This window comes from Copidosoma floridanum, unplaced genomic scaffold (genome assembly GCF_036245765.1).
Source record: "Copidosoma floridanum isolate Cflo_tuat_1 unplaced genomic scaffold, Cflo_Japanese_pri ptg000046l, whole genome shotgun sequence".
Taxonomy (NCBI): Eukaryota; Metazoa; Arthropoda; class Insecta; order Hymenoptera; family Encyrtidae; genus Copidosoma; species Copidosoma floridanum.
Window position 1 is genome coordinate 343,759 of NW_028321923.1, and position 10,613 is coordinate 354,371.

The 10,613-nt window shown below is 30.7% G+C and overlaps 1 protein-coding gene across 1 annotated transcript; it reads right to left on the reverse strand.

The window, feature by feature from the left end:
- Positions 1-825: 825 nt before the first annotated feature.
- LOC149373068 (uncharacterized) lies at positions 826-4,250 on the reverse strand. The gene is made up of 3 exons (XM_089597983.1): positions 3,984-4,250; positions 3,837-3,893; positions 826-1,106 (listed from the first exon to the last, which is right to left on the reverse strand). Exons 1-3 carry the CDS (start codon positions 4,173-4,175, stop codon positions 930-932), a joined length of 426 nt encoding a protein of 141 aa, XP_089454109.1. The 5' UTR covers positions 4,176-4,250; the 3' UTR covers positions 826-929.
- Between the last annotated feature and the right edge of the window lie 6,363 nt (positions 4,251-10,613).

The window sequence follows — 10,613 nt, forward strand, 5'->3', positions numbered from 1 at the left end:
ATTACATTTAGTAAGAAAACCATGCAAGAAAATCAAGATAATCAGGAAATCCAAGCAAAGCAATAAATTATACAATAATGGAAAAAACTTTTTAGTTTACTCTCAATACAGAAATGCGCAAATATGCCCTACGTGGCCTCATACCCCATAAGAAAGCATTGGCTGTGATGGTGAAAAATACAAACTGCGTGAATAAGCCATTAATCTAACGCAGGTACCATTTATCGCAAAAAAATCAGTGTGTCATTACTTTGAGAATTTTGTAATATTTCAAAATGTGACTAATTTGGTAAAAACATTGCAAATGAAAAAAAACGACCTTACGACTTTATTTAATTAAAAAGGAAAAGCTGAGAACCCAGAAATTTTCTTATTGGTGTACATTGATTAAATATACTTTGATGTTGATTGCAAATAAAATAATTGTGATACTTAGTGTAAATTTAGAAATAACATGTTTTTCATGCTAGAAATGTATGAGGATATGCTTTAATAATAAAACGATAAAAAAAATTTAGATATAAATAAGACTTTTATTTATGACAATTGACTTAGCATCTTTTTAATCGCAGCACCTTGTTTCGATCATTGAATTCCAAAAATTATATTATCTCTCGAAGCAAGGTAGAGTAATGGTATCCGTATTTTCTTTATATTTTTTTACGAATTTTTCATCAACTTATATAAACTCATGGACAGCTAACAACGATTTCTTTTTATTAATTGTATTTTTTTTTTTCTTTTCTTTTTTTTTTTTTTTTTTCTATTGATGAGCTTGGAACTACAAAAATTGCTAAAAATGTTATTTATACTTTTCGACCAAGGAACATTAAATAAAAAAATGACATCGTTATATTCTTTTATTTTCTGCATATTCTTTTTTTTCGATTAGAAAATAAATTATTTAAAATTTTAAAGTTCTTAATTGTCTATACTTTAACATCTGGCTCATTCCTTGAAGGAAAACGAATATACAAGACGTCATCGGAGTGAAATCCTGCCTTAATTCTTTCCAAATCACACTGATCTGGAATGTCAAACGTCATAGAGGCTTCGCTTAGTTGATTTTTCCTGGTAGCCTGAACTAATATCGATTTCCCTCTGACCTGAAAGATGACATCATTGTTCTAATTAACAGGTTAACTACGACGAAATTTGTTGGAATAGCTTTTTGTTATGATCAGATTATATATAAAAATAGTGTTGGGGCATAAACGCACCGGCTTTGTTTGTTATTGAAAAGACAGTTAAAACTGATAGATTATTTTGTCTAATTTTGCTTGTAACTTTCTTTAGGAGCATTGTATTGCAGAAGTATCAGAAGATAATTTGTTTTTTTTCGATAATCTACCAAAAAGTGGTGCTAAGGTTGTCTCACACCTATTTTTTACAAAGTGATAGCGAAAGACGCTATTCAAAATTATATATTAAAATTATATTTATCTTTTCATTCTTGCATATCATTACTTCAAAGTTAAGAATTCCGTATTTTTTTAAGAAATCGTAAGCCATGCTCAATAATTTTTATGTAACATTAAAAATGATTTCAAAAAACAATTTATTATTTTACAATTTATTTGCCTTAAACCTTATAGTATTGCTGCATCAAAGTTTTCAGATGAATTTTATTAAGGATAGCGAAAAGCTTCAATGTTGAGACAAACTTTTTTTTTAATTTTGACCTTAATCTTTTATAAAACTAAATTTGTAATAAAAAAAAAATATTATCATTTTGACGACTCACATTTGAATGTGTGGAAACCAATTTCACTTTATAGGATATATTTTTACATGAAGAAAAAAAAAAATTCAACGACATAATTCCAGCAACAGTAATTAAAAACTCATTTTTACAGTTACACAGTTAGTAATTTTTACATAAATTAACAGCATAAAACCAACTGTTATACTTGAATACTTTGACTTATTGTACTGTTTTTCGAACAAAAGGTTGCATGCATTTAGTCGTTAATGCATAAAAAAAATTAGATTTTTTTTTCCACGTACGAAAATTTAAGGTTCCCTACCAATTACTTTGGACCACGTTCCTGTAAAAAAACCCTTATTTAAGGTGCTGTCTCTTACGGTGTATCTTTTTAATCAGCTTTTTCTTCAGTTACCAGTTTGCATCCGCTTTTTTGTGAAACATATTTCTTGTAAATATAAGAAACGATGAGGAAAAAAGTGCAGTTGCATAAAAATAGTAATCAAGGATTATCGTTTAAATATCGTAGCAAGAAAAATCGTGCAAGTAAAAAAATATGGCTAAATTCATTAAAAATACTTTGTCTTGCATGCACGGCACGACCAATCTACAAAGCACCAGCGAAAAAAAAGTATTACTTGAACAAAAGGACTGACTTTTAATAGTACTCCGTAACTTACTCCGTACTTAAAAAAAAAACGGTATCTTAAAACCCAGAAAATAGAGCATAAGACAGTTAAAATCGTTAATAGTAACATTATGAAAAATAATTTCAAAAATTTTCTGTACACAGACGAGAATCATATTAGTGAAAGCAACAGTGATGATTTTCCCAAATCAAAAAAACGAAAAATGTAGAATATCGTTTGTTATTTGTACATGTATTTCACATAATATGACGAAATTTCAGATGTATTGGTTTTAAATGTATGTAATTAAATGAAAAATCTTTTTTAAAAAAAGTAGCGAATGATCATAATATGGTTTTGTGTAACGATATGAGTTTTGTATTTAGCAAGCAGACGACCAAATGCATAGTACGTCGAAGTTTTCAGGTATTTTTATATATATATATATATATATATATGTATATATATATTTTTTTTTATAGTAATCGTTAATGAACGTAACAAATACTAACTCAAATCAATAACAAGAATTATTCTACAGAAATGAAACAAATTGTTTCAGGTTGGAAGACAGTTGGAGATAAACCATTATTACCACAAACTCTTAATAGTTAACATTAAAAACACGTTATAGCAGTTACATATTTTTCAATTCGTATGAAAATTTACTCCATTAAGTGCAATGTGTTGCATACCAGTAAAATGAACTATGTATTTGAAAATATCTACAATTTATTTATGTTGCAAAATTGAATCTTCTCAAAAATTGGGGTTGAAATTAGAAAGAAAAAATTGCTTTTTCCACCACATTAAAATTCTTAGCGTTCTTCATGACTTTTCGTTCTTAGATTTGTTTCAGCCTTTCTGTAGGAGAAAAAAATTCATACCAAAGGTATTTAATTATTAATTTTAAAGAATTTTTGATTGTAAAATCTTAAAATTAATAATTTTGCAAAATTAAAACTTTGAATAGCAATTTTCGAACTTTTTTGCTCTATAACTGCGCGAAAAATAGGTTTTCTATTGTCTGACTAGCAGCAATCAAAAGATAATCAAATAAAGATCAAATTATTTTGAGCTATTTTGACACTGTGATGAAAACATAGAATTATAAATAAAATTCAGCATATAATTTAGTCAATTTTTACTACTTGTTAAATACGAAAAGAAGCTGGTGTATTTATGCCCCAAAAAAAAATTTTTATGTGTCATAATTATAGTACAAAATTTTTTTAATTACTCTTGCTGTAGTAAAAAATTTCTTATTTATCATTTTTCGTGGCTTTATCTACCTGCTTAATAGCTTATTCAAGAGATTTACTGCATACATTTTAATTACACTTTGTTACAAGAATTGCAAAAGTTAAACATTTTCTCTACTCCCGGATTATACAAAAATCTTAATAGACTTTTTTCCTTAATTCGAGGACAACCCTTGCAAAACATAAAACGTTTGAAAAATAAATAAAGAGAAGAACAAAGAAAATTTTTTTGATACTTACCATGACCTTAATTGTGTCTTTGTCATATTTAGCGCGACCAAACTCCTTCTGGAGGACCTTTTTTTATAAAACCACAATTTTGTTCAGTTTTGAGAAAGAATCTTAGAAAAAATTAAGTATGGAAATGCAATTTTAAAATCCCCATACCTTTTTGCTATCAGGTAAAAGGCGATGATCTTTGCTGCGTTTCAGGTCCAATTGCCTCGTCTCTTCAGTGGCGTTGCTGGTACAGGTTATTGGATGAACCTCACGGCCACAGAAAGAGACGCCAAACTTCTGAGACTCTTCATCATTCCGCATAATAAAATCCATCTTCTCATTTTCCTCATTATCGGACATTTTTCTTCAAATATTATGATACAAATACGTTGCTGCTGGTTGAGGAAAGTCTTTCAAGCGACTGATAAACAACGATGTGGCTCCTAATGTTGCTACTGTATGTGTCACGTTCGTGATATCACTATCGTTTATAATTAATACCTGTTATATCACGTACTCAATATTTTCGTGGCTAACTTTGTTAATGATACATGCTAGTGTGCGCTTAGGTACGGTCTTTGTTCTAGAAAAATGTCTAGTAAACTATTGTCTTGAACTTTAATGTTTGATGAAACTGTGCGTATCTGACATTACTTGATTTTATACCTTCAATAATTACTGTTGGAGGATCTGTATAAAAAGAGTTACCATGGAATATCTCAGGTGCGGGTGAGTGTTGAAAACAAAGGAAATATAACTCGTTCAAATCGTCAACTTTACAAAAAGCCACCTCAGTGTAGTAATAACGGATGTTCATTGCTATCAAATTTATGTACAAAATTTCTTGACACTACTTTGACAACGAGAAATGTCGTATTTTGTAGAGAAACATTTTCGATGGACGTACATTGTCACAATTCTTTAAAGATAAAATTGCAAGAGACGAGAAGGAAGTCTGTCTTCTTTGAAAAAGAAAACGATGTCAAGGTGTTTTTATAATACGTGAAAAAAAAGGAAGGAAAAAGATGTTAAGCCATACTTAGTCGAGTGAAGCTTGGTGAGGAATTTCTTCGATTGCTTTAGGTTATCTCTTTGTAGTAGAATCCTTTGTTCTTTATAAATACTAGGACTTAAACAATGCAGATTTTTACAAATGAGAGAGAATTAGAAACTTTGTTGCATTATTCCCATGATGTATCCTGGTAAAAAAATAATTTTCCTCCTTTCGGGCGGAAAGTGAGGGCCGAAAGTACTTTCAGTGCCTATTTCACGGGCGGAAAGTGGAACCTCCCGCCCTAGGGCGGAAAGTACATTCCTGCCCTAGGGCGGAAAGTACATTCCCGCCCGCAAATAAGAAAAATTAGTAAATTTTGTAGTTGGTGCTGTACATTATCAATATGTTATATGCGACATCTATCAAATATCTTTCTTTATACATCTTCAAAACAAGACTTGATTATTTTATGAAATTCTATTATAAGTATATTTTGTGTATAATTTCTTAAGAAAAAATATAATATTACGATAAGGGAGTATTATATCTCTGATTGCCATTTTTTGATACTCATACTCTCATTCCACCAAGTTTTTTTTTTTTTCGGGAGATTAGATTAATTTAATTTATTTTTTTTTTTCCGGGAAATGGTTGTAAATTTTTTTTAATCGAACGATCAATTGATTTTTTGGACGAGGGGGGGGGCTTTGCCCCCCCTACCCCCCACCGGGGGCTCCGCCCCCTGGACCCCCGCCGGGGGCTTTGCCCCCTGGTCCCCCACCAGGGGCTGCCGCCCCTGGACCCCGCACAACCTTTGATGCGAACTTTCGTTTATTAACAATTAACTCTTACTTATTTTAAAAAATTCCCTACCTTACCGACTACTTTTTTAGACTTATTATTTTATAAAAATAAAATCATACTCAATTTTAAATAATTGATGCAAAATACGAGTTACCGTTCTTCTTCATGACATCTCAATCAATAAACATAGTTTTATATATACAACACAATTTATAAATAGGGAAGTTCACTAATATCTACACTGCAGTCAAGATATTCTAGCATACCAGCTTTAAGTTTTTGTTCGTACTCAACTATTCTAGTCAATACACTATTCGAAACACCTCCGTTGTTTTTTAACAGAGGTTGCAATATCTTAGAATTCACCGTAAATATTTTTCATTTTTAATCCTGTAGTTAAATTTCTATTGAAGTGATCATTAACCAGACAAAATACGTTCTCACTTTGCGCCCTTAAGGAGAAAAATAGGATACGCGACTCGGGCGGAGGCCTTCCCGCCCTTGAGCGCACTTTCCGCCCTTCGAGTACTTTCGGCCCTCGGGCGGAAAGTACTCGGCGGGCGGAAAGTGCGCCCGCGGGCGGGAAGAAGCACTTTCCGCCCTAGTGGCGTAATATACTATTGTTTACATAAGACAAAAGAAAAAAAGAAGAATCTACAAAAATCAAGTCTTCATTCCAATACAACTTACTCGCTGTGGTACACAATCTTTAAAGACTTTAAGCTAGCAAAGTCTTGGAGCTAGCAAATTCTTTTACAATAGAGCAGGAAATATAACTTTCTTCCAGCTAAACGATTAAGCTTATCAAGTCACTTTTTGAAACTTTCTAAAACTATTTCTAAGACTAAAAGTATTTCTAAAACCTTAGGTAAGAAACTACATGCGAAAAATTCAACTATTCTGGCTGTATACTAAGGAAAGAAAATAGTTCACAATATGCAGTCAATCAAGGAACTTCGAAACAAGTAACTCGTCTACTAAAAATAATTAACATCATTAAAAATGAAAAGTCAAGGAGTTGTCTCAACTGAACGCTTAGAGTAAATTGAACAAAGCTGTGTTTTCCCAAATACTGAGGCATAACTTTTTTCTTTTTTTTTTTTTTTTTTTTTTTTTGTTTGTACACTACATTAGGTCTCCAATGTATGGCATACATGGCTTTCATTCTGGATATGCCTCATTGTAGAGAAAACACAGTAAAAGCAATAAAACGCATATATATAGAGGATTTACGAAACGAGTGTAGTAAATTGCAGTTGTTATAGCTTCTGTTTTTATATCGGGACGTTGGTAAGGCATATCTCATGTTAGTAAAAAGAATTAAAAGACCTCTTGATTTTCTGTTCTGTTTACATTTTTTTTTGCAGGTGGGCTTTCGTATAACAATTGGGTGATACAATATGGCATAAATTAATTTTTGTACATATAGGATTCCCAATTCTCTTTGGAAAGGAGAAGATGATTATGTACCACTGAAACCCATCGTGTACGTAAAATTGCTGCATCAAATCTCTCGTTATCAACGCTAATATCGTACCTTCATTTGTATATCCAGTCGAATAAGGCAGGATGTTCCAGCTCGACATATAAAATTAACAAACAGTTTATAATCATCTTTACATAAATATTGACATTAAATATTAACATGGAGAATACTTTAAAAGGCTTTTGCGACCTGCTAATTAAAACCTATATATTTGAAACTTTGTTCAATAAGATTGGAATCATCAAGTAGGAGACGATAACATATTTTCTACATGCATTTAATACAAAGACTTTGAAAGCTACTTACATCTAACACGAGTTTCTTAACTTTTTCACGATAACCAACATTTTTTCTAAATTACAATTAAAAGATTTATTTTGAAAGTATTTTTATTTTCATTTAGAGAACATGCTGTTACAGTTTTATTACAGCCGATATAATGTGACGTCTCAAATTACGGCTCCGTAAAACTAATCTGACTTTAAGCAAACTTTGGCATCGAATATTTTGAGAGTTTCCTAGATGGCAGATAAAAATGTTAATGCTATCTGAGTAATAACTTTTTTTTTTTCGAAAAAAATTACTTTTCAGTTGTACAAAGCTTGTGAACGAAATCAATTCAAATTTCTGGCTTTTTGAAAAAAAGGCCCACCCTTTTCATAGAATTTAAAAGTGTAAGTGTAAAAAAATTGTTAAAGTCCATCAAATGACGTGGTTCTCCTTAAAAATAATATCACCATAAAAAATCATTCAACGACTCCTTACCATTTCAAAAAGCTTCGAAGTCCTAATGAAAATTCAAAACTTTTTATTTTTCCCAAAGAGTTGTTATCCCTTAGAATTTACACTTTGTTAAAGTAAGTAACGTTAGGTTTTCTATCATTTTTCACATACCACCTCTTTTGTAACTCAACGAGTCCTTTCAAGCGCGAAGTAAATCGAATCTGATTTCATATCACGTAGGTATTAATTTACATGTCTTTACCAAACGCTCATTTTCTATAAACCATCTGCGAGAAAATCTCTCTATTGTAAACATATTGATATACGACACACACAAAATCAATACATAGTTTGAACACTCGTACATAAAATATTAGAAGAAGCCAAAAATATCGAAAACTTGTTGGTGGTGGGGGAAAAAAGCACTTGGTCGAGCTTGCGTTAACCCAAGTGGGGTAGGAGAAAAAAAGCTCGAGAGTCGAAGTTGATTGGCCGTCAAATTTGGAGAGTAGGAGCTAAGGTAGACGGTATTGGCTGCGAGTAAATACGTGGCCTCACAAAACATTGTAATTGGTAGGAGCAGTGGGTTCTTTCCATGATTGATTAGTTTGGTGTTGTGGTGGTGGTGGTAGTCACGATTCTGGGGATGGCTCAATGTATAATTTGTTTCATACTGTGGTATTGATATTGAAAATCTGTGACTTACATGATGGTTTATTTTATAGAATATTCTTCGTGGTACGCAAAGAATCATACAGAAGTTTGAATAGGAACAGAAAAATACAATAATTTTTTAAAATTTTATTTTAAATAATCTTGAATAATGCTCATATTTTTGTCTGATAGAATTGGTTCGACTTCGATTCTATAGTTATTTATGATTTTAAAAGAATCCTTTGAATAATGGTATTTGGTACATGATATTTTTTAATGTAACTGCAAATAACATTTTATAAAGAATTTAAAAATACAAATATTAAATCGGCTTTTGTACGTGTTACTGGTTATTCTAAGATTATCTACAATCTGTACTCCCCGTACTCATAATTTAATTCAAAAAATTATAGGAGTGTTATCTTTATCTGCAAAAAAAATCAAAATGAAAACTGGTACTTCAAAACATAGGCTATAGTAAATTATCTATTGTTATAATATTTGTTGATTTTATATAAAAATACAGCTCATTAAAATAAAAAACTAACATATTACCAAGAAGTAATCGATTGAAGTATACTCGGTACTTATAAAACTGTCACATTTATCATAACAACTAAGATAATATCAAAGTTTTAACTTTAATATTTTATACTTTATTGACGATGTAATAAAAATAAGCTTTAGGTAAATTTTTATGTTAGTTAATTAGATAAGCTTTTAATAAGCTTATCAAACAATTCGTGAAAAGTATGTTATCGTACAGCGATTCGGCTCTTCCCATTCATTGATTTGTGGTTATGTATTTTTTCTATTTCCTAATGAATTTGAAGGGCTTTAAAATAAGATGGTGGCCAGTAAAGCTTTTGATTACTACGATTGTGTGTTCACTTTCTAAAGGAGTCAGAAATACTGTAAAGATGAATAACATTTTTTCAACAAATTGACAGTAATTTTGACAAAGAAAAAAAAAAAAAAAAAACAAATACATGTATACTTTTTAATCTGATGTTTACGTCAGGTAAGTAATAATACTACAACTTCGATAAAGCTCGACAATATAACTGAAAATGCACTCCCTAAATTTAATTTTCAAGTTTAGCAATCGCTATTACAGAGGTAGTAGCGATGTAAGGAAGAAAATTATGTACGATAGTCTAATAAACAGTTTTATTTAATTTAAAGTAAATTGTCATTAATACTTTAATTACGTCATTATTATTTTTAAAATTTAACTAAAACAAAGTTTTAATTAATAGAAAGAAGTATTAAGTAAGAGAGTGTATCAACTTTTTGATTACTTAATTGTACAAAATTAATAAAAATTTTCTAAAATTATTTTTAAGCTCCTAGTTAAACTACTAAATTCTTGTACAAATACGTGTTATCGGAAAGAAAAGATAATACCCGCTTCTCATATTCTTATTGTAGAAATCAGAATTTCAGTTCAATACACAGTTAGACAATGTAAGAATCTGAAAGTTATGTTATCAATCTGGTGCAGATTGAAATTGTATTACAGTGTTCTTAAACTATTTAATTATTTAGAGAACTTCAAGTGTTTCTGATAGTTAAATAATACAATAATTTGTGTACATGTAACTCTGTACACAATCAGATCTGTACCTCACAAAAAGTGTAATAAGCATTGTAATCGTAACAGAGAATATTTTTTCCAACTTTAATCAGTGTCTATCGTGCATCACGTACGTGTGTTTTACGACTTATTTAAAGCTTGTGGTGAATATAAAATATCAATTCATGTTGTTTTTCGTTGCCCAAGAAACGGCCTCGTATTTGTTCAAACATGCCATCGCTACCGTTAAATATTAAAATGCATACACACCCACAAATTACATGTGACTTTTAATTTCCAATATAAACCCAAAAACTGCGTTTGATCAATAAAATGATGTTCTTACCAACGGGACGGTGCCTGATTCAAAGGATAGATTAGAGAAAAGGGAAGGGTGAAACAAAAACACCTGCAGGACACGTACCTCGCACGTACCGATAATCGTAAATATATTATAAGCAGAGCTGCGTAGTAGAAGTTGGTAAAAGTGAATTGTCATGCTTGTTGTAAGCATCAGTACTGACACATGATATTTAAGAGGATCGAGTTTTTTATTCTCAG

Excerpts from the sequence above, each read along its gene's own strand:
- LOC149373068 (XM_089597983.1), bottom strand. The coding sequence starts at position 4,175 with ATGTCCGATAATGAGGAAAATGAGAAGATGGATTTTATTATGCGGAAT. Across the intron at positions 3,894-3,983 it reads TTTTACCTGATAGCAAAAAG|GTCCTCCAGAAGGAGTTTGG; the intron begins GTATGGGGATTT and ends TTATAAAAAAAG. Across the intron at positions 1,107-3,836 it reads AAGACACAATTAAGGTCATG|GTCAGAGGGAAATCGATATT; the intron begins GTAAGTATCAAA and ends GTCATCTTTCAG.